General features: G+C 47.5%; 1 protein-coding gene across 2 annotated transcripts in view; it reads right to left on the bottom strand.

Moving 5' to 3' along the window:
• Positions 1–242: 242 nt before the first annotated feature.
• The window catches only part of ano8b (anoctamin 8b), a 37,343-nt gene continuing 13,827 nt past the window's right edge, over positions 243–23,758 (bottom strand). For both annotated transcript variants that reach the window (XM_056414707.1, XM_056414708.1), the window contains exons 2-19: positions 19,466–19,576; positions 18,248–18,380; positions 15,070–15,208; positions 14,887–14,983; positions 14,209–14,325; positions 13,985–14,112; positions 13,712–13,873; positions 13,316–13,468; positions 13,034–13,160; positions 12,521–12,576; positions 12,353–12,427; positions 11,661–11,887; positions 10,047–10,203; positions 9,074–9,472; positions 8,743–8,934; positions 8,235–8,366; positions 7,837–7,947; positions 243–1,922 (exon numbers count right to left, since the gene is read on the bottom strand). In XM_056414707.1, coding sequence (XP_056270682.1) covers positions 1,221–1,922; positions 7,837–7,947; positions 8,235–8,366; positions 8,743–8,934; positions 9,074–9,472; positions 10,047–10,203; positions 11,661–11,887; positions 12,353–12,427; positions 12,521–12,576; positions 13,034–13,160; positions 13,316–13,468; positions 13,712–13,873; positions 13,985–14,112; positions 14,209–14,325; positions 14,887–14,983; positions 15,070–15,208; positions 18,248–18,380; positions 19,466–19,576 — 3,218 coding nt within the window. In that variant the 3' untranslated portion in view covers positions 243–1,220. The remainder of the gene's footprint in view (positions 1,923–7,836; positions 7,948–8,234; positions 8,367–8,742; positions 8,935–9,073; positions 9,473–10,046; positions 10,204–11,660; positions 11,888–12,352; positions 12,428–12,520; positions 12,577–13,033; positions 13,161–13,315; positions 13,469–13,711; positions 13,874–13,984; positions 14,113–14,208; positions 14,326–14,886; positions 14,984–15,069; positions 15,209–18,247; positions 18,381–19,465; positions 19,577–23,758) is intronic.

Raw genomic sequence — 23,758 nt, 5'->3', positions numbered from 1 at the left:
GAGAGGAGATGAACAATGAGAGGAGAGGAGATGAACAATGAGAGGAGAGAAGAGGAACCATGAGAGGAGAGGAACTGTGAGAGGAGAGGAGAGGAACCATGAGAGGAGAGGAGAGGAACCATGAGAGGAGAGGAGAGGAACAATGAGAGGAGAGGAGAGGAACCATGAGAGGAGAGGAGAGGAACCGTGAGAGGAGAGGAGAGGAACCATGAGAGGAGAGGAGATGAACAATGAGAGGAGAGGAACCATGAGAGGAGAGGAACCCGGGAGAGGAGAGGAGAGGAACTGTGAGAGGAGAGGAGATGGAAGGAGAACACAGCTGTTGCATAATGTCTGAGGCCGGCTGCTGCTGGTCCTCTCAGGGCGTCAGAGGTCAGTGCAAAGGTCACTCCTTAGACTCCTTAGACTCCTTAGACTCCTTCAACTCTTTTAACTCTTAACTGCAGCCTTCAAATTCAATCAACTTCTGCTTTTGTTTATTTTTTATTCTTTGCTTTGTTGTCTCTCTTCCTCTTGGAAGAAATACTTGTTCACAAAAGCTCGACTCTTGAAAGCTCGACTTACTTCATTTTTGGAGCGACATCTGCTACGTTCCCCGGGAAGAAGAGTTCAAAGGTCAGACGTCTCGTCTGCTTTGAGAATAAAGCTGGTGATTCATCAGGGATGCGTGTTATTAAGGGAGGAATTCAAACCGATCCATATTGCTTTTTCCTATATTTTTTCTCCCACTTCAATCGAGAAGTGGAGGGCCCAAAGAGATTCCTCACAGTTTGAAATGACATCGGATGATCTCTTGACTTCACGTGTGATCCTCTCGTAAAGCCTTGAAGCTTTTTTAACTTTTACCCGCAATTTATGACGAGAAGAAATCAAGAAACACAGCCGTGTGCTTTAAAGGCTTAAAAATATCAGAAACGCAGCTCATGCATTCCTCTATGTATTGCAGACAAGGAAGGATTGGTGTGTGTGTGTGTGTGTGTGTGTGTTTGTGTGTGTGTGTGTCATGATGAGACGGCTTATGTCTTTCTTGTAAAGCCAGTTTTTTTTTGTGTGTGTGTGTCTCGCAGCCAAAAGGTTCCCCAAAACAACCGCCGCCTCTCGTCAGTTCCATCTCCTCTCTCTTCTTCTACGTGGAGCCTGTGAGGTCACAGAGGTCAGGCCAGGCCTCTCCTCACAGTAAACACATCACGTCTTCTTCTTCTCGTGTTCGTTTGTTCCTGTTAGACTTTAGAGCCGGCCGGGTCCGAGGAGTCCGCCGCGTGTCCGTTCTGTGACCCCTCCCCCCCGGGCGAGGGGATCTCATCCGGAACGCCGTTCAGGTCGGCCTTGGACGGCTGCCTGTCCGACGTCCCGTTCACGCACGGGCCGCCGTCGGACTTCCCAAAGTTAAACAGCTTCCCGGGGTTGAAGGCTTTGCTGGGCGACTGCGAGCGCTCCTGAGAGCCGGCGCCGGACGACGATGCCGTCGCCGTGGCGTTAGCGGCGGCGGCGGCCCCGGACGCCGCGGCGCCCTCCTTCTTGTTCTCGGGTGACTTGAGGAACTTGAAGCTCAGGAAGCCGGGCAGCTTGGGCTCGGTGGGGGACTGAGGGGAGCGGGCGCCGCTCGACGAGAACTTACTCTGCAGCGGGATGATCTGCTTCAGCTTCATCACGTTGTTGGCGGCCATCAGGGAGCTGGGCCTCTTGGGTTTGTCTGACCCGCCCCCCCCTCCTCCTCCTCCTCCTCCTCCTCCTCCTCCTCCAGAACGTGATTTCCCGCCGTGGCCCTTCTCGTGGTGGTGGTCCCCGGAGGCGTCGGCCTTGCCGTCGTCCCGCTCCCTCTCCCTGCGCGCCATGTGCTCCGCCTGCCGCTGCCGCTCCTCCTCCTCCCTCTTCCTCCTCTGCAGCTGCTGGTAGTGCTGCTGCGCCTGCCGCTCGTGCTTCTGCAGAGGGAGGGAGGAACATTCCCACGATGCATTTAGTCGAATCAGCAACCCAGCACGGCGTTACAATGCTGCAGTGCATCCCCACTGCAGGGGGCACTGCAGCAGAAGAGGCCCTTCTCTACGTCCTGCTCAGGTCTCACCACTAAGGTCTCACCACTAAGGTCTCACCACTAGGGTCTCACCACTAGGGTCTCACCACTAGGGTCTCACCACTAGGGTCTCACCACTAAGGTCTCACCACTAGGGTCTCACCACTAGGGTCTCACTCCTAAGGTCTCACCACTAGAGTCTCACCACTAGGGTCTCATCACTAGGGTCTCACCACTAGGGTCTCACCACTAGGGTCTCACCACTAGGGTCTCACTCCTAAGGTCTCACCACTAGGGTCTCACCACTAAGGTCTCACCACTAGGGTCTCACCACTAGGGTCTCACCACTAGGGTCTCACCACTAAGGTCTCACCACTAGGGTCTCACCACTAGGGTCTCACCACTAAGGTCTCACCACTAGGGTCTCACCACTAAGGTCTCACCACTAGGGTCTCACCACTAAGGTCTCACCACTAAGGTCTCACCACTAAGGTCTCACCACTAGGGTCTCACCACTAGACTCTGATCACTAGGGTCTCACCACTAGGGTCTCACCACTCAAGGTCTCACCACTAGGTCTCACCACTGGGGTCTCACCACTAGGTCTCACCACTAGGGTCTCATCACTAGGGTCTCACCACTAAGGTCTCACCACTGGGGTCTCACCACTAGGGTCTCACCACTAAGGTCTCACCACTAAGGTCTCACCACTAGGGTCTCACCACTAAGGTCTCACCACTAGGGTCTCACCACTAGGGTCTCACCACTAAGGTCTCACCACTAAGGTCTCACCACTAGGGTCTCACCACTAAGGTCTCACCACTAAGGTCTCACCACTAGGATCTCACCACTAGGTTCTCACCACTAAGGTCTCACCACTAAGGTCTCATCACTAGGGTCTCACCACTAAGGTCTCACCACTAAGGTCTCACCACTAAGGTCTCACCACTAGGGTCTCATCACTAGGGTCTCACCACTAAGGTCTCACCACTAAGGTCTCACCACTAAGGTCTCACCACTAGGGTCTCACCACTAAGGTCTCACCACTAAGGTCTCACCACTAGGGTCTCACCACTAGGGTCTCACCACTAGGGTCTCACCACTAAGGTCTCACCACTAGGGTCTCACCACTAAGGTCTCACCACTAGGGTCTCACCACTAGGGTCTCACCACTAGGGTCTCACCACTAAGGTCTCACCACTAGGGTCTCACCACTAGGGTCTCACCACTAGGGTCTCACCACTAAGGTCTCACCACTAGGGTCTCACCACTAAGGTCTCACCACTAAGGTCTCACCACTAAGGTCTCACCACTAGGGTCTCACCACTAAGGTCTCACCACTAGGGTCTCACCACTAAGGTCTCACCACTAAGGTCTCACCACTAGGGTCTCACCACTAGGGTCTCACCACTAAGGTCTCACCACTAAGGTCTCACCACTAAGGTCTCACCACTAGGGTCTCACCACTAGGGTCTCACCACTAAGGTCTCACCACTAAGGTCTCACCACTAGGGTCTCACCACTAAGGTCTCACCACTAAGGTCTCACCACTAGGGTCTCACCACTAAGGTCTCACCACTAGGGTCTCACCACTAAGGTCTCACCACTAAGGTCTCACCACTAGGGTCTCACCACTAGGGTCTCACCACTAAGGTCTCACCACTAAGGTCTCATCACTAGGGTCTCACCAGGTCTCACCTGGGTCTCACCACCAGGTCTCACCACTAGGGTCTCACCACTAAGGTCTCACCACTAGGGTCTCACCACTAAGGTCTCACCACTAAGGTCTCACCACTAGGGTCTCACCACTAAGGTCTCACCACTAGGGTCTCATCACTAGGGTCTCACCACTAAGGTCTCACCACAGGGTCACCATCACTGGGGTCTCACCACTAAGGTCTCACTGAGTCTCACCACTAGGGTCTCACCACTGAGTCTCACCACTGGGGTCTCACCACTCGGGGTCTCACCACTGAGGTCTCACCACTAAGGTCCTCACCACTGGGGTTCTCACCTGGGGTCTGTGCTAGGGTCTCACTGAGTCCTACTTACTGAGATTCTCACCCACTGGGTCTCATATAAGGTCCTCACCACTAAGGTCTCTATAAGGTCTCACCCACTGGGGTCTCACCACTGGGTCCTCACCCTGGGGTCTCACCACTGGGTCTCAATACTGGGGTCTCACCACTGGGTCCTCACCACTGGGGTCTCACCACTAGGTCTCACCCACTGGGTCCTCACCACTAGGGTCTCACCACTAGGTCCTCACCACTAAGGTCCTCACCACTGGGGTCCTCACCACTGGGTTCTCACCACTGGTCTCACCACTGGGGTCTCACCACCTAAGGTCCTCACCACTAGGGTCTCACCACTAAGGTCTCACCACTAGGGGTCTCACCACTAAGGTCTCACCACCAAGGGTCTCACCACTAGGGTCTCACCACTAAGGTCTCACCACCAGGGTCTCACCATCTCACCACTAAGGTCTCACCACTAGGTCTCACCACTTCTCACCACTAAGGTCTCACCACTAAGGTCTCATCACTAGGGTCTCACCACTAAGGTCTCACCACGGGTCTCACCACTAAGGGTCTCACCACTAGGGTCTCACCACTAAGGTCTCACCACTAGGGTCTCACCACTGGGGTCTCACCACTAGGGTCCTCACCACTAAGGTCTCACCAAGGGTCTCACCACTAAGGTCTCACCACTAAGGTCTCACCACTAGGGTCTCACCACTAGGGTCTCACCACTAAGGTCTCACCACTGGGTCTCACCACTAAGGGTCTCACCACTAAGGTCTCACCACTAGGGTCTCACCACTGGGTCTCACCACTAAGGTCTCACCACTAAGGTCTCACCACTGGTCTCACCACTAAGGTCTCACCACTAAGGTCTCACCACATCACCACTAAGGTCTCACCACTAGGTCTCACCACTAGGGTCTCACCACTAGGGTCTCACCACTAGGTCTCTCACCACTGGGTCTCACCACTGGGGTCTCACCAACCACTAGGTCTCACCACTAAGGTCTCACCACCAGGGTCTCACTAAGGTCTCACCACTAGGGTCTCACCCACTGGGTCTCACCACTGGGGTCTCACCACTGAGGTCTCACCACTGGGGTCTCACCACCAGGGTCTCACCACTAAGGTCTCACTCTCACCACTAAGGTCTCACCGTCTCACCACTAGGTCTCGGTCTCACTACTAGGGTCTCACGACTAAGGTCTCACCACTAAGGTCTCACCACTAAGGTCTCACTACTAAGGTCTCACCACTAAGGTCTCACCACTAAGGTCTCACCACTCACCACCAGGGTCTCACCACTAGGGTCTCACCACCAAGGTCTCACCACTGGGGTCTCACCACGGTCTCACCACTAAGGTCTCACCACTAGGGTCTCACCACTAAGGTCTCACTACTAGGGTCTCACCACTAAGGTCTCACCACTAAGGTCTCACCACTAAGGTCTCACCACTAGGGTCTCACCACTAAGGTCTCACCACTAGGGTCTCACCACTAAGGTCTCACCATCTCACCACTAAGTTCTCACCACTAGGGTCTCACCACTAAGGTCTCACCACTAAGGTCTCATCACTAGGGTCTCACTACTAAGGTCTCACTACTAAGGTCTCACCACTAAGGTCTCACCACTAAGGTCTCACTACTAAGGTCTCACCACTAAGGTCTCACCACGGGTCTCACCACTAGGGTCTCACCACTAGGGTCTCACCACTAAGGTCTCACCACTAAGGTCTCACCACTAAGGTCTCACCACTAAGGTCTCACCACTAGGGTCTCACCACTAAGGTCTCACCACTAAGGTCTCACCACTAAGGTCTCATCACTAGGGTCTCACCACTAAGGTCTCACCACTAAGGTCTCACCACTAAGGTCTCACCACTAGGGTCTCACCACTAGGGTCTCATCACTAGGGTCTCACCACTAGGGTCTCACTCACCACTAGGGTCTCACCACTAAGGTCTCACCACTAAGGTCTCATCACTGGGTCTCATCACAGGTCTCACCACTCAAGGTCTCACCACTAAGGTCTCACTCACTAGGGTCTCACCACTAGGGTCTCGACACTAAGGTCTCACCACTGGGGTCTCACCACTAAGGTCTCACCACTGAGGTCTCACCACTGGTCTCACGGTCTCACCACTAAGGTCTCACCACTAAGGTCTCACCACTAAGGTCTCACCACTAGGGTCTCACCACGGTCTCACCACTAAGGTCTCACCGGGTCTCACCACTATCCTCACTCTCACCACTAGGGTCTCGGGTCTCACCACAAGGTCCACTAAGGTCTCACCACTAGGGTCTCACCACACTAAGGTCTCACCACTAAGGTCTCACCACTAGGGTCTCAAGGTCTCACCACTGGGTCTCACCACTAGGGTCTCACCACTAGGGTCTCACCACTAAGGTCTCACTACTAAGGTCTCACTACTAGGGTCTCACCACTAGGGTCTCACCACTAAGGTCTCACCACTAAGGTCTCACCACTAGGGTCTCACCACTAAGGTCTCACCACTAAGGTCTCACTACTAGGGTCTCACCACTAAGGTCTCACCACTAAGGTCTCATCACTAAGGTCTCATCACTAGGGTCTCACCACTAAGGTCTCACCACTAGGGTCTCACCACTAAGGTCTCACGGTCTCACCACTAGGGTCTCACCACTAAGGTCTCACTACTAAGGTCTCACTACTAGGGTCTCACGACTAAGGTCTCACCACTATGGTCTCACCACTAGGGTCTCACCACTAAGGTCTCACCACTAAGGTCTCACTACTAGGGTCTCACGACTAAGGTCTCACCACTAAGGTCTCACCTCTCACCACACTAAGGTCTCACCACTGAGGTCTCACTAGGGTCTCACCACTAGGGTCTCACCACTAAGGTCTCACCACTAAGGTCTCACCACTAAGGTCTCACCACTAGGGTCTCACCACTAAGGTCTCACCACTAAGGTCTCACCACTAGGGTCTCACCACTAGGGTCTCACCACTAGGGTCTCACCACTAGGGTCTCACCACTAAGGTCTCACCACTAAGGTCTCACCACTAAGGTCTCACCACTAGGGTCTCACCACTAGGGTCTCACCACTAAGGTCTCACCACTAAGGTCTCACCACCAGGGTCTCACCACAAGGTCTCACCACTAAGGGTCTCACCACTTCACCACTAGGTCTCACCACTGGGGTCTCACCACTGTCCTGCACCACCAAGGGTCTCACCACTAAGGTCTCACCACTGGTCTCACAGGTCTCACCACTAGGTCTCACCACTAAGGTCTCACCACCAGGGTCTCACCACTGGGTCTCACCACTAAGGTCTCACCACTAGGGTCTCACCACCAGGTCTCACCACTAGGGTCTCACCACTAAGGTCTCACCACTGGGGTCTCACCACTAAGGTCTCACCACTGGGTCTCACCACTAAGGTCTCACCACTAAGGTCTCACCACTGGGTCTCACCACTGGGTCTCACCACTGGGTCTCACCACTAGGTCTCACCACTAAGGTCTCACCACTGGGGTCAGTCTCATCACTAGGGTCTCACCACTAAGGTCTCACCACTAAGGTCTCACCACTAGAGTCTCACCACTAAGGTCTCACCACTAGGGTCTCATCACTAGTGTCTCACCACTAAGGTCTCACCACTAAGGTCTCACCACTAAGGTCTCACCACTAAGGTCTCACCACTAGGGTCTCACCACTAAGGTCTCACTACTAGGGTCTCACCACTAGGCCCTCTGCACACGATGAGGTCGTGTTGAATAAGTTCTGAACTTCCTCTCCACATGTTGTTCAAACCTTGAAGGCCTCCCTGCGCTGATAGTCCAGTTTAGTGATCTCCTCTCGGACCCACGTCGGGATGTCGGGGATCGCCACGTGGATCATGTACTTCAGGAGGATGGCAAAGTGCTGCAGGAGAAATGGAAACATTGGTACACACAGTAATGGTTCTTAAATGGTTCTTTAAAAGGCTTGGTGGTTCTACAAAGAACCATCACCTGCTGGAGAACCATTTTGGAAACAGTGCCTTAAAGAACCATTTGTTGAAGGTTCTTTAAGGCCCCATTATAGGTTCTTTGAAGAACTCTTTAAGGAAATGGTTCTCTAAAGAACCCTGGTTTGGAAGGTTCTTTGTGGAACCAGATATGAGGCTTTAAAGAACCGTGTTCTGAAGACTGGAAGTGGCGTCGCTCTACCTCGAGGATGACGATGGAGATGATGGCCATCTCGGGGCTGAGCCACGGGAAGAGTCGCTGCAGCTGACCGCACTGACCAATCAGGTAGCAGTTCACCACGATGGCGATCAGGCCCATGGCCTCCATCGCCGTCTGAGGGAGGAAGGAGAGTTTAAAGTGAGAGTCTTCTTCATGACCGCGAAGAGTAAAATTACTATTCTCACTGTTATTGTTTGTTCATCTTTGGAAAGAGTAAATATTCTATATTAACCATGTGTATCTCATGTGTTTAGAGGAGGAGGAGGAGGAAGAGGAGGAAGACAAAAAACAAGACAAAGAAGAAGAAGAAGAAGAAAAAGGATGAGAAAAAGAAGGAGAAGAATAAGAAGTTAAAGAAGAAGTAAAAGAAGAATAAGAAGAAGTGAAAGAAGAAGTTAAAGAAGAAGAGGAGGAGGAATAAGAAGGAATTAAAGAAGAAGAAGAAGAAGAAGAAGAGCCTCCACACTGACGGTCCACCGTGACCTCTGACCTGCCACTGGCCGATGCTCTCCACCCGCAGGCCCAGCGGCCGCTGCAGGCCGCTGCACAGCTTGAAGGCGTCGCTGCGGATCTCGATGATGTTGTTGACGAGGGCGCACATGGCGGCCAGAGGGAAGGCCGAGGAGAACAGGACCACGTAGCCGAACTGCACGAACATCTCCTGGTAGTCCTGGAAGGTGTCCTGGGGGGGCAGAGAGGGGGGTTAGACCTCTGAGGGGAGGAGGGTTAGACCTCTGAGGGGGGGGGGGGCAGAGAGGGGGGTTAGACCTCTGAGGAGGGTTAGAGAGGGGGGTTAGACCCCTGAGTGCAGTCCTCCTTACAGCGTAGGTCTGCATGCAGCTCTCCATCTCCGCCTGAGTGAGCGCAGTACTCTCCTTCTCCTCCGGGGGGTCGATCCACGATTCCCTCTTGGTCTTGGGCTCCGGTCTCTCGGTGCTCTTTCCTCTTCTTCTGTGTCTCAGTGATGCGACGCTCTCTGACCCAGAATGCATCGGGGCGGCGCCGGCAACAGCGCCGGCGCCATGAATGGCCTCCGCCGCGGCCGTAGCTCCGCCCCCTGCGCCCGCCTCCTTCACGTCGTGGATGCCGTTGTCGTCGTCGTCGTCACACATCTCGAACACGGAGGCGGGGTCCATTCCCTTCTCCATCATCGTGGGGCTGCCGTCATCCAGGAAGCTGGTGTCGATGGCCGCCCCGCTGCCCACTGGCCTTCTGTCCACCTTCACAACAACAACAACAACAACAACAACACACACCACTGTTAATGCAAATACAAACAGTTGTTACTAGATTTGCACTGAACACGTCTTAAAATATCAAATAATCAAAGTAACACTTCATACATTTATTCACCAGACGGCTCACAGAACCATGGAGGTTCATCTGGAACCAAACATGGTTCTTCAGAGTGATGTCTTAGAAGAACCATTTCTGGTTCCTCAAAGAACCTTTCAATCACGGCTTCTTTAAAGAACCATTTCCTTAAAGAGTTCTTCAAAGAACCTATAATGGTGCCTTAAAGAACCTTCAACAAATGGTCCTTTAAGGCACCATTTCCAAAATGGTTCTTCAGAGTGATGCCATAGAAGAACCATTTCTGGTTCCACAAAGAACCTTTCAAACCAGGGTTCTTTGTGGAACCATTTCCTTAAATAGTTCCCCAAGGAACCTATAAAGGTGTCTCAAAGAACCGTAACAAAATTGGTTCTTTAAGGCACCATTTTCCAAATGGTTCTCCGGAAGGTAATGGTTCTTCGTAGAACCTCAAAGCCGTCTAAAGAACCGTTATTGTACCTTCTCGATGAAGCTGACTTTCCTGAGCTTCAAGCCGCAGTCGATCAGACTCTCCTCCTCCGTCTCTCCTTCACTGAACCTGCCGCTGTCGGCTTCGTCCTTCTCGCCTCCTTCCTCCTCGTCCGGCGCCCCGCATCCTCCGTTCAGACACTTCTCCCTGAGAGGAAACAGAACGACGGAACCAATGAGAACCAATGAGAACCAATGAGAACCAATGAGAGCCAATGAAAACCAATGAGATCCAATGAGAGCCAATGAGAACCAATGAGAGCCAATGAGATCCAATGAGAGCCAATGAGAACCAATGAGAACCAATTAGAGCCAATGAGAACCAATGAGAACCAATGAGAGCCAATGAGAACCAATGAGAACCAATTAGAGCCAATGAGAGCCAATGAGAACCAATGAGAACCAATGAGAACCAATTAGAGCCAATGAGAACCAATGAGAACCAATTAGAGCCAATGAGAACCAATCAGTGCGTTTACATGATGGTATAATTTGAATCTTGCTTTAGTCGGACTATGCTATCTTTTGGGGGATCAGCTGTTATCCCAACATGGCAGTGAGTAATTCGAATCATTGGCCTTTGAAAGCATGTCATATCCGATACGATAGGCGGCGCTGTTTTCATTACAACTCGTGGTGATACAGCCATTTCCGCTTGACCTCTTCACCACCACCAACAACAACATTTTGAGAAAGATGGCGAACAGAGAGCGAGGCGAAGCTACATCCCTCTACTATTCTTCCATGGTGTTCATAGGAGTACAGCGAATGCAAATGGCGCTATTGGCTGAGTTGATAACGGAGAGAAGACGCCGTCGCCGAAGGTACACGGAGAATTTAATTTATCGTCTCTTTCGACTTCCGGGTCACGACATGGGAGGGAGGGAGAAGGGCGGCGGGATCTCGAGCATGCGCAAAGACGCAAAGTCCAGTTCCGAATCGAATTCACCGTTACATGCCGCGAGAGTCGAATTATCAACTGGATCGGACCGAGCTATCCAGGGGTGTTAATCGGATCGAAGTCGGACCGCACATAGTCCGACTAAGGTGTTTACATGAAACGGATAATTCGATTTCAGTCCGACTAAGCCAACTGTTCTCTCACTTTGTGGAACCAGAAATGGTTCCTTAAAGAAACATTTTTTGAAGGTTCTTCGAAGCACCTTTATAGGTTAGGGTTCGGTTCTTTGAGACACCTTTATAGGTTCTTTGAAGAACTCTTTAAGGAAATGGTTCTTTAACGAACCCTGGTTTGAAAGGTTCTTTGTGGAACCAGAAATGGTTCCTTAAAGAACCATTTTTTGAAGGTTCTTGGAAGCACCTTTATAGGTTAGGGTTAGGTTCTTTGAGACACCTTTATAGATTCTTTAAAGAACTCTTTAAGGAAACGGTTCTTTAGAGAACCCTGGTTTGAAAGGTTCTTTGTGGAACCAGAAATGGTTCTTCTCCGGCATCACTCTGAAGAACCATATTTGGTTCCACATGGCCCCTCCATGGTTCTGTGTAGTGAAGCTCCTCTAAAGGCCCATCGGCGCCCCTGCTAACTGTTCTCTCACTGCATTCTAATCATGTCATCCTTTAGAGTTTAGATTCTGGGCGTCTGACCTTCGGTCCAGCGGGCCCAACCCGGGGCCCGGCGTGGCCCGGTCGCCGGCCGCGGCCTGCGCCCTGCCGGCCGCCAGCCGGCCGTACTTCAGCAGCACGGCCAGCAGCAGCTCCCACAGCGCCCGCAGAGACAGCTCGCCCAGCTTGTGGCGCTCGTACAGGTACGGCTGCAGCACCTCCTTCACGTTCTGGAGGAACTGGCGGATGATGAGCAGCGTGGCCAGCATCTGACGGGGGGGGGGGGGGGTGGTGGAGAAGAGAGAGGACATGGGGGGATGGAGAAGAGAGAGGACAGAGGAGAGGACATGAGAACCGGAGGAGGAGGCTGGACGGTCAACATAGAACAGGTTCCACCAATCAATCGAAAAAAACACAATTCTTCAGAATTATCACTAGAAATTCAAAACCAGGAGGTGAGTACGTGTTCGTCCATTTCACGTACGCACACAGCGTCACAAAGCTGACGAGCGTTTAATGGCTTTATTAAAAAAATACAACTACACACGGCGGGTTGGTAGTGCATGTCCACGTCGCGATCGGGTCGCAGTGACCTTTGACCTCTCAGGCAGCGGATGCACGGGACATTACGGAGGGTTTGTGGAGGTCAGTGCACGGAGAGCAGAGGGAGAGCAAAGCGTTTCAGGGTGGGAGGAGAGGAGAGAGGTGCATCATGGGAGCTGAGGCATTCTTACCTCCTTCAGGCGCTCCATGTCTTTGAGGTAGAATCCGATGTAAAAAAGGCTGAGATAAGAATTTACAAACTGAAACTGTAGAGAGAAACGGACAGGTGTCGTTAAGAAGTGTTTCATAAAGCAGGTAGTTCAGATATTATGTTAAATATATATTAAAAAGTCACTTACAAGAACCATTTTGATGATGAGATTTTTCTCATAGGCACTCTGGAGTCTATAGTTTTCTGTGAAGAAAAATAATAAAAACAAATGTAAAAATAATAAAAATAATAATTATAAATAATATAAATATTATAATAATAAATGTTAAAATATTAAAAATAACTATAAATATTATAACAATACATGTAAAAAAAATGTATAATAATAAATAATATAAATATTAATATAATATTTAATTAATAAATAATAAAATAATAAAATATGGTATTAACCTTTTAATAAAGAGCCTTTTTTTAAATTGGTAAAATTAAAACTAATCTCTAATTAAAGTTTACAAGAGATTACTAAAGATGTCTGAAAGAATCATTTGTATCATCTTATTTATGCAGAACTTGATGAATCTGGAAATCTGACTTGGTAAAATTAAAACTAAAGTTTACAATATATAATATAAATATATATATATATATATAATTTTATGATCTTATTCATGCCGATGTTGGTGGGTCCGACTCTCACCCATGTCGTTGAGCCAGCAGGCGATCTTGCGGTACACCTCGTCACACGCAGTCACAGTGATGGCCAGCATGATTTTGGGGATGAAGCGAGCGAGCCGAGGCATCTCCTTGATCCCCATCACGAACTCCTGCAGCGACAGTCACAGCTTCATGAATACACTCTGAAGGGGGAGGAGCTTCCTCACGCTCATCAACCAGGTTTTAAGCAGAGAGCACGAACTCCCTCTGGTGCGTCTGGCTCGTAGTAAAACACGTGTGACCCTCGGCGCTGCCGGCGACCGACCTGCAGCTCGAAGCAGACGAGCATCACGAGGAAGACGAAGCAGAGACACAGGATGCAGACGGGGAGGCTGACGAGCCAGCGGAACACACGCCGCCGCCACGGAGGGTAGTGGAACTCCTCACAGCCCGTGATGGGGCTGCAGCGCTTCACCCCCTACAGGGGGGGGAGAGAGAGTATGAACAGGGCCCGAAAGAGGAGGAGAAGGAGAAGAAGAAGTAGAGGGGGCAGCATAAGAAGAAGAAGAAGGAGAGGAGGCAGAAGAAGAAGAAGAAGAAGAAGAAGAAGAAGAAGAAGAAGAAGAAGAAGAAGAAGGAGGAGGAGGAGAAGAAGAAGGAGGAGAAGAAGAAGAAGAAGAAGGAGGAGGAGAAGAAGAGGAAGAAGAGGAGTCCCTCTCACCCTGAACTGGGGGCGGGGCTCCTCCAGGGCCTCGGGGGGCGTGTCCAGCGTCCCCCACTTGAAGGCCAGCTCGGCTCCTCTCCTCTTCCAGCGCTCCAGGAACAGCGTGGCCCACACCACGTTGAACAGGGCGAACACCACGCAGCAGATGTCCCGGCTCGTCTGCAACACACACACACACACACACCGGGGGGGGGGGGGGGTGGGAGGAGGAGGAGGAGGATGAAGATGATTCTTCAAGGCGCTCCACGCCGTGGCGCCGCCTCTCCTCACCTGATCCGACTCGGTGAGCATCCACAGCACGAAGCCGATGACGGCGGGGTACAGCATGGAGGTGGTGTAGAAGCCCAGCCAGGCGAAGTACATGGCGATCTTCACGCCAAAGTAGTCGCAGATATCGTCTGGAAACACGAGAACACGGAGAAGGATGATGATGATGTCACCGCTCTGATGCCAGAGGCTGTCACGCAGAACCAGGAGAGCGGCGTCCCGCTGACCTAGAGGCTGCTTCTCACAGACGGCCTGGACCCAGGACTTCATCAGCTGGCCCAGGATCCTCTGCTCGTGGAGGGGGAACACCTGCTGGATCACGCCCCGGGCGCTCAGCTCCGGGACTGCAGAGGAGGAGCAGAGCCAACAGGAAGTTACAGATGTGAATGTGTATCGACTCCTGCGGAGCCGGGGGCAGCTGGTAGTGAATGAAGGGGTGAATGCTGGCTCATTGTACGAAGCTTTGAGTGGTCGTTAAAAATATAAATATATATATATATATATATTTATATCTATATATTTTGTAATATATATATTTATATATGTATATATATATATTTTTCGGTCTATATGTATACATATATATATATATTGGTATTTTATTTTTTTCACATAAAATAAAATTTAAAATAAAACACGGCAAAATTATCCATATATATGCAAATATATATATATATACTGTATGTATATGTATCATTTTGCCCTGTTTTATTTTATTTTAAATTATATTATATATATATATATATATATATATTTATATAAATATATATGTATAATTTTGCCCTGTTTTATTTTATTTTTTATTTTATTTTATGTGCAAAAAATAAAATACCAAACCAACTGAGGTGTTGTTTATAAAAGTTCCACATATGTTTCAGAATATATAATAAAATAAAAGAACTCACTGATGGGCTGTCCCTCCAGGAAGTTGATGTTGTGAAGCACCTCCCCGTGTTTGGCCCGGAGGTTGTCCAGCCAGAACTTGATGATGCTCTGCCTCTCCTGCAGCCAATGAGAGAAGGAGGGGGAGGAGTCAATAGTACATTCATACATATACCTCTGTGTGTGTGTGTGTTTTCGACACCGACCTGCGAAGTAAAGAAGCACAGCTCGCTCTCGATGTTCTCGTAGATGTAATCCTCCTCGCAGGAGAAGTTCCTCGTTCCTCCGCCGAACTCGGGCTTGACTCCTTTCCTCAGTCCTATCTCCTCGGCGCCTCGCAGCAGACTGGAGGACGACAGTAAGGAGAGGAGATGATGACCACCGGGGAACATGGCCGACGGTGTGCGGCCTGTTCTCTGACTCTGGTACCCAAAGCCATCCAGTCATGTCCTGATCCATGTTCACATGAGTTCATAACACTCCGGGTCAGGGATTAAGCTTTTTATTAATCAAGATATTAAAATGTTTTCTCGTAAAAAAAGTGAAAGTGAAAATGTATGTAAGCAGAGTCCAGTAAACAAGGACAGAGTCCAGTAAACAAGGACATAGCAGACAAGGAGTGTCCTTCAAGTCATCCGATCTCTCCTTTAATGCGTTCACCTCATCGTCTCATTTCCCATCAGTCCTTCCTCCCTGTCTCCTCTCATCCTCCTTCCTCCCTGTCTCCTCTCATCCTCCTTCCTCCCTGTCTCCTCTCATCCTCCTTCCTCCCTGTCTCCTCTCATCCTCCTTCCTCAATGTCTCCTCTCATCCTCCTTCCTCCCTGTCTCCTCTCATCCACCTTCCTCCTTGTCTCCTCTCATCCTCCTTCCTCTTCGTCTCCTTTCATCCTCCATTTGTGTTTTTTCTTCATCTCCTCCTCCTCCCTCTCCTCCTCCTTTATCCCTTCAGCTACTCCTCCCCTTTTATCCTTCCCAGCAGCTTTCTGCTGAAATTGCAGTAATAATGCGAAACCACGCCCTCTGCACCCTCCACCGCTCATCGCCGTCACATGTACATACGCATATATATATATATATATTTACATCTTTATATATATATATAAATATATATATATATGAATATATATATTTAAAAAATATATATGTAATCTATAAATATATATTTTGTATATATATCTATGAAATAATATAAATAAATATATTTATATATATATATAAATATATATTTATATATATATATATTTATATTTATATATATATGTATATATAAATATATTGTGTATAAAATGTAGCGGTGCAGCTGAGGCGGGTCACATCCTTCAGCTCATTGGAGGAGCAGCTCGGTGCCCATCAGCCCCGTGATGGATGACAGGAGCGTGAGGTGTGAGCTGCTGCAGCTGCATCCTGCTCAGTGTGCAGCAGCTTCACAGTAAAGCTCCGTGTGTGAGAGGAGGAATGGGCGAATCTATTCATCCAGCTGTTCAGCCATGTGAGCCAATCACGGACATGGATTCGGATAAGACTTCCCCTTTTCTAATTTCCTTCTTTCTCTGAAACTGTGTCGCCCTTTCCACGTCTCTCCAAACAAAAGGAGTCTTCATGTTGGGACGCGGCCCCAAAGGGAGCGAGGACAGAGCGCTGTGACCCTGTGAAGGAGCAGAATGCTGCGAGGGGAAAGAGCCTCACGTCAGGTTTATGCTAATTTAGCAAATATCCATCAGGCCTGATGTGGAAACTCAGCAGAAAGAGAACGCCATGCAGTAGAAGAAGAGGAGGAGCTGAGAGAGGAGTAAGAGGAGGGAGAGGAGGAAGAGAGAGAGGAGGGGGAGAGGAGGGAGAGGAGGAGGAGGAGAGAGGAGGAAGAGGAGCAAGAGGAGGAGGGGGAGAGGAGGTTGAGGAGGAGGAAGAGTAAGAGAAGGAAGAGGAGGAAGTGGAACAGGAAGAACAGGAGGAGGAGGAGATGGAAGAGGAGGTAGATGGAGAGATGCCATTTCAGTTGATAGGAATATTATAAAACCATGTGTGTGTGTGTGTGTGTGTGTGTGTGTAGAGATAGAGAGGAGAGGGGTCTTCCACTGGCGCACTTTCATATGCTCTCCATCCTCCGGCCGCTGTACACCTCCCCTTGTCTTTCTGCTTCACTCCTCCTCCTCCTCCTCCTCCTCCTCTCTTATTCCCTCCTTCCTCTGCTTCTATCCGTCTTTCTTCAGGCCATCTGTCTATTCCTACTCCACTCGTTGGTAAACGGTTGTGTTGAGTTATGACAAACGGACCAGACATGTGGAACACCTGCATCGTGTCGCTCAGTGTTTATAGAGTCATGGCTGAGATTAAATGACTCTCATCCCCCCTTTCCCCTGGAGAGGGTTTCAAACCAAGAGACAACAGGTCTTGTGTAATCAAAGCAAAGGCAATCCACACGGTGTGACCGGCTCTTGACCTTTAGCCCAACTTTAAATAAACTGCAGCCAGAAGAGGAGCAGCTACAGTGGACCAGGACTCACTGATGAGTCACTGATACGAGCTAATGTGGCTACGCTAGCTGCAGCTACATATAATAAAGTAAACAAAGGTACACTTTTACAAAGAACAGACAGAATATAACTTTAAGAAATAACTAAACCTCAAAGTACTGGAGGAATCAGTGACGTTCTCTGTTATTCATTTGGCATCTCTGTTGATAAAAGTTGCTGCTTTAGTTTTTTTCTGTGTTGTTCTCGGGTGACTCGGGATTAATTCACACAGTTATAGTTCAAACAGAAACACCGAGTTGAGGCTTACGGAAGAAAATATCTTTACAAATCTGAACATATTCATATAAATCCATTTGGAGGAATACATTGACATGTGTTTACTTTCTGATGGACCACCCAGGGCCGTCGTTAGGCCTATTTTAGGCCCCCCAAGAATATATATATTCATTTATTTATTCATTTATATATATATGTATTTATTAATACATATATATATATATATATTTATATATATATATTTTTAAAAAAATATATATATATATGTATATATATATATATTAAATTGTCTGAATTATAAATACAAGAAGTAACTATTGACACCTCTCTATTCTTTGCATTAATATTCTGTAGATTAATATTAATAATATAATATAATTTTTCCACTGTGGGACTTATGAAGGAATATCTTAATTTATATCTTGTTATTATCATATTTTTTTCCATTGAATGTTATATTTGACACTAAACTAGTTCTTCTTTATCTCTGTGATAATGTCCAAATGAGCATAACATATCATTATAACCCTGCAATTCTGTCTCAGAATAGACGGATTCATCAATAATGAAATAACTCAATTTAAAAGCCATAGATTCAATAATATCACACATAAATGTGTTAGCGGTCTTACTTCTCGTACGTAGCCGTGACGAAGAAGGCGTAGACTCGCGTGTGCTTGTGATGTCGTATCTGGATGATGAGCTCGGGGATTCCCAGCCGGATGTGGTTCAGTAGCCATAGCAACGTGTGGTCATCCGTAGTGTCTGTGACAGGAAATGAAAAATATAAAAATACATTTTTTAAACGGGGCCCACGCATTAATCTGCAGCCGCTGGGAGAACTCCCACAGGCTCGTGCTGCAGCTGGAGGCGAAGACTCGAACTAACACACACTTGAACGTTACTCTGCTCCTCCGCTTCCTAAGTCCTAAAACAGCTTCTCTGACCTCCAGGTTATGGCTTATAGGAAGGTAAGTGATTAACGTAGGAGTCCAGATCATCTTCTCTATTATCAGTAGTAACTGTGATGATCCTGACGAGCACATGTTAAAGTATCTCTGTGCTTGTGTTTGTGGAGATGTATTATATCTCTTTAAATGGAAGAAATGTAAAGGAATACGAGTGTATTTGCTTTCTTCCTTTGTCTGGAGCGTGAGAAAGTAAATTAACAGCTATAATTTATCAGATAGAATCATATTTTGTATGTTTTGAGGGGCTTCAGGTGCCTGTTGGAGCGTTGCAATATAGAAAGGTGATTAATTGTGTTAAATTGCATAATGCAAATGTGTCTGCATGTGTTTTACTTTTTATATTTGGGGGTAACAATGAAAATATACATTAATAGCACTGTAGGTTTAGGTGAGGGTGTCAACAAGAGTCCTCACAAGTATAGAGTCCTCATAAGTATAGAGTCCTCACAAGTATAGAGTCCTCACAAGTATAGAGTCCTCACAAGTATAGAGTCCTCACACCTATAGAGTCCTCACAAGTATAGAGTCCTCACAAGTATAGAGTCCTCACAAGTATAGAGTCCTCACAAGTATAGAGTCCTCACAAGTATAGAGTCCTCATAAGTATAGAGTCCTCATAAGTATAGAGTCCTCACAAGTATAGAGTCCTCATAAGTATAGAGTCCTCACACCTATAGAGTCCTCATAAGTATAGAGTCCTCATAAGTATATAAATACAAACGTGTGTGTGTATGTGTGTGTGTGTGTGTGTGTGTGTAAGTGCTTGACCTGCAAACGTGTGTGTGTATGTGTGTGTGTGTGTGTGTGTGTGTGTGTGTGTGTGTGTGTGTGTGTGTGTGTGTGTGTGTGTGTGTGTGTGTGTGTGTGTAAGTGCTTGACCTGCAAACGTCATGAGGACATCACAGTTCTCTGTGGGGACTGTTTTCATCCAGGACTTGTGAGACATGATGTGTCTCCCGGCCTGCAGCAGCCGCTTTCCAAACAGCTTATCTGAGAGAGAGAGAGAGTTACCTTTTTAAAGTGTATGAGCAATAACATATCCTGCAAAAACCTGCATCCAAAACTGGTACCCCTGCTGCCCCGACACACACATACACACACACGCAAGACAGAAAGACACACAGACACACTTAACAAAGAAAGACACATACTCAACGCAGAAAGACACACGCAGACAAGCAACGCAGAAAGACACACACACACACACAAAAGCAACGCAGAAAGACACACACACACAGACACACACACACACAGACACACACACACATGCTTCTCCCTCTCTGATGGGACAGATTTAAACGTCACGCCTCTCGGCCTCACAAAGGCCACACATTGTCCACATGCACACGCACACAGACACTCAATCCACTCGACACACGCGAGTGGAGCTGCTTCTCCGTGTTGTGCGTCTCAGGAACGCACACACACGAGCCTCCAACAGTAAAGAGCACAATGCATAGAAGGCTGACTGAATGAACAGCCTCCTGTGTGGAACCCCAACACATCTCCACTGAAGCTACAGTCACATCATGACACGGCCTCCCATCTGAATGAAGGATCGTTCCTCTGAAGGTGGATACGGTTAAAACAACTTGTTAACACCTCATGCGTCTCTCACTTGACCCAGTCGACTCTCATGTTGCCCCTGACGTGTTCTTCAGGAGGGCAGCAGCAGCTATAACTAGTTTAACCCCGGACGCCACTCCGCCACTCCACCGGGAGAGAATGCCTGTCCCACAGCAGCACTGTGGTAACCGAGGCAACAGAAGAGGTGGAACGTGGGGCGCTTTCCAGAGGTCACACATAGATATGTTAAGTATCACATCATTCATCCAATGATATACTATTTTTTATTCTTTTGTATTTTAAAGCAGTAAAAAAAAGAGTACAAAATATTAAATATTCTCAATGTGCATCCAAGAAGTGGTTCACGTTTACATGGTTTACAAAAGTGAACACTAAGACACGCCCCCTCACAAAGGTCAAGGTCACGGCGAGCTGCGAATGATATCAACGCTGTCCTGGCACGACGCTGTAAATCACTCAGCGCTCTGCATCCAACGAGCACCTGTCACATAAAAACATCCCCGCTGCTGAGCGGGTCCGTCTACTTCCTGGATCAGAGAGGCTTCCCAGAAACCAGCCTTATCCAGGCAGTATAGACTCTCTGCACCAACACCCTTGCATAGTGCCTATCCATAGTTTAACTTAAGTGTAATTAATTGAAAGGAATGCTGGAATAAAACCACAGTACACAGCTGTGTTATCAGGTAATAAAACCACTGTACACAGCTGTGTTATCAGGTAATAAAACCACAGTACACAGCTGTGTTATCAGGTAATAAAACCACAGTACATAGCTGTGTTATCAGGTAATAAAACCACAGTACACAGCTGTGTTATCAGGTTATAAAACCACTGTACACAGCTGTGTTATCAGGTAATAAAACCACAGTACACAGCTGTGTTATCAGGTAATAAAACCACTGTACACAGCTGTGTTATCAGGTAATAAAACCACAGTACACAGCTGTGTTATCAGGTAATAAAACCACAGTACACAGCTGTGTTATCAGGTAATAAAACCACAGTACACAGCTGTGTTATCAGGTTATAAAACCACAGTACACAGCTGTGTTATCAGGTAATAAAACCACTGTACACAGCTGTGTTATCAGGTAATAAAACCACAGTACACAGCTGTGTTATCAGGTAATAAAACCACAGTACACAGCTGTGTTATCAGGTAATAAAACCACAGTACACAGCTGTGTTATCAGGTAATAAAACCACAGTACACAGCTGTGTTATCAGGTAATAAAACCACAGTACACAGCTGTGTTATCGGGTAATAAAACCACTGTACACAGCTGTGTTATCGGGTAATAAAACCACTGTACACAGCTGTGTTATCAGGTAATAAAACAACTGTACACAGCTGTGTTATCAGGTTATAAAACCACTGTACACAGCTGTGTTATCAGGTAATAAAACCACTGTACACAGCTGTGTTATCAGGTAATAAAACCACAGTACACAGCTGTGGTATCAGGTAATAAAACCACAGTACACAGCTGTGTTATCAGGTAATAAAACCACAGTACACAGCTGTGTTATCAGGTTATAAAACCACAGTACACAGCTGTGTTATCAGGTAATAAAACCACAGTACACAGCTGTGTTATCAGGTAATAAAACCACAGTACACAGCTGTGTTATCAGGTAATAAAACCACAGTACACAGCTGTGTTATCAGGTAATAAAACCACTGTACACAGCTGTGTTATCGGGTAATAAAACCACTGTACACAGCTGTGTTATCAGGTAATAAAACAACTGTACACAGCTGTGTTATCAGGTTATAAAACCACAGTACACAGCTGTGTTATCAGGTAATAAAACCACTGTACACAGCTGTGTTATCAGGTAATAAAACCACAGTACACAGCTGTGTTATCAGGTAATAAAACCACAGTACACAGCTGTGTTATCAGGTAATAAAACCACAGTACACAGCTGTGTTATCAGGTTATAAAACCACTGTACACAGCTGTGTTATCAGGTTATAAAACCACTGTACACAGCTCTGTTATCAGGTAATAAAACCACTGTACACAGCTGTGTTATCAGGTAATAAAACCACAGTACACAGCTGTGTTATCAGGTAATAAAACCACAGTACACAGCTGTGTTATCAGGTTATAAAACCACTGTACACAGCTGTGTTATCAGGTAATAAAACCACTGTACACAGCTGTGTTATCAGGTAATAAAACCACTGTACACAGCTGTGTTATCAGGTAATAAAACCACTGTACACAGCTGTGTTATCAGGTTATAAAACCACAGTACACAGCTGTGTTATCAGGTAATAAAACCACAGTACACAGCTGTGTTATCAGGTAATAAAACCAACAGTCATTTATCATACTCTTAACTCTCTTGGTTGTCATCTAAAAAAATTCTCACTCGTAAAATGAAGTAAAAAATAAAGTCAATGAAGATAAAAATCAATTTATGCCATTATTTTTGTTGTTGCTTAGATTCCTCAAAACTTAATGTGAATGAATATTGACTATTGTAGCTTCAACTCATGTTGTATTGATTAGTATCATGGTTTTAATGGACCTATCTCTTACTCTTAACTCACTCTTTTATATTTGTATAAAATAAAGTTTAAAAAAAGAAAGTCATTGAAGAGACAGAGAAGCCTTCAAAACACATTTAGCAGAAGATATTTTCTGTCGAGATAAATCCAAAAAGAGACTCAAAAGTGGCATTAATATTGAAAGGATCCCTCTGCGGTACTTACAAAGAGCTTCTGACATCGTAATCTGGCTCCACAGCGCTCCCCCCCCGAAGAACATCTTCAGACATCAGAGACGAGCTGAAGGTGTTTCAGTTAATCTCAAAGTGCTTCTCCCAGATACTGAGCCCTGGCCGCCTGCTTCTCTGAGCTCGAGGAGCTGCAGGCGGTGAGGCGTCATGACAGCCATTCTAATGGAGTCCTGTATTCATCGCTGAGGGCAACGCACACGGCGGACACACACAGACACACACACACACACTCCTGGTGCAGCCAACAGATTGGTTTCACCACAATGCTTCAGTTTATAAACCACACTACTCAGCATGTGTGTCAATCCGTTGTGTGGTTGTGTTCATACACGGCCATCGAGGCTTCCCTCCTCAGTCGGAGCCAAGTCCTACAGATACGAACGCCTCTCAGCTGCCATGGAGAAGTAGTTTCCTCAGAGCCATAACAGCCAATCAGAACGGGTCTTCACGGTCCCTGTTATGTAAAACATTGGCAACCTACGGTGTGTTTCTGGTCACTTATTCCCTGAGCTTGTAGCTCTGTTTTGGTCTCCTCCAGCTCTTAAAGGGAAAAGTTTACAGAGCTTTTCTCTTTCTTTCTGCAGCTGATGAGAATATAAAGTCTGAACCAATGAGCTGAAAGAAGCTCATTAGTAGCAGTGATGTGACACATGATCAATTATAACATATTGATTTAGCTACATGCAGTTCACTGAATGTACTAAATATCCTCAACGTCTTGATTTCGATGTTTCAGACCACGACTAACAATCCCTTATTTTTGTTTTTTTACTCATCTTCCCTTCTGCGATGGATTCAACGAGGGTAATCATTCTGGATTGATCGCTTATTCCC

The sequence above is a fragment of the Pseudoliparis swirei genome, chromosome 5 (assembly GCF_029220125.1).
Source record: "Pseudoliparis swirei isolate HS2019 ecotype Mariana Trench chromosome 5, NWPU_hadal_v1, whole genome shotgun sequence".
Lineage (NCBI taxonomy): Eukaryota > Metazoa > Chordata > Actinopteri > Perciformes > Liparidae > Pseudoliparis > Pseudoliparis swirei.
Note: the sequence above shows the minus strand (reverse complement) of the source record. Positions and strands in the feature narration are given on the sequence as shown.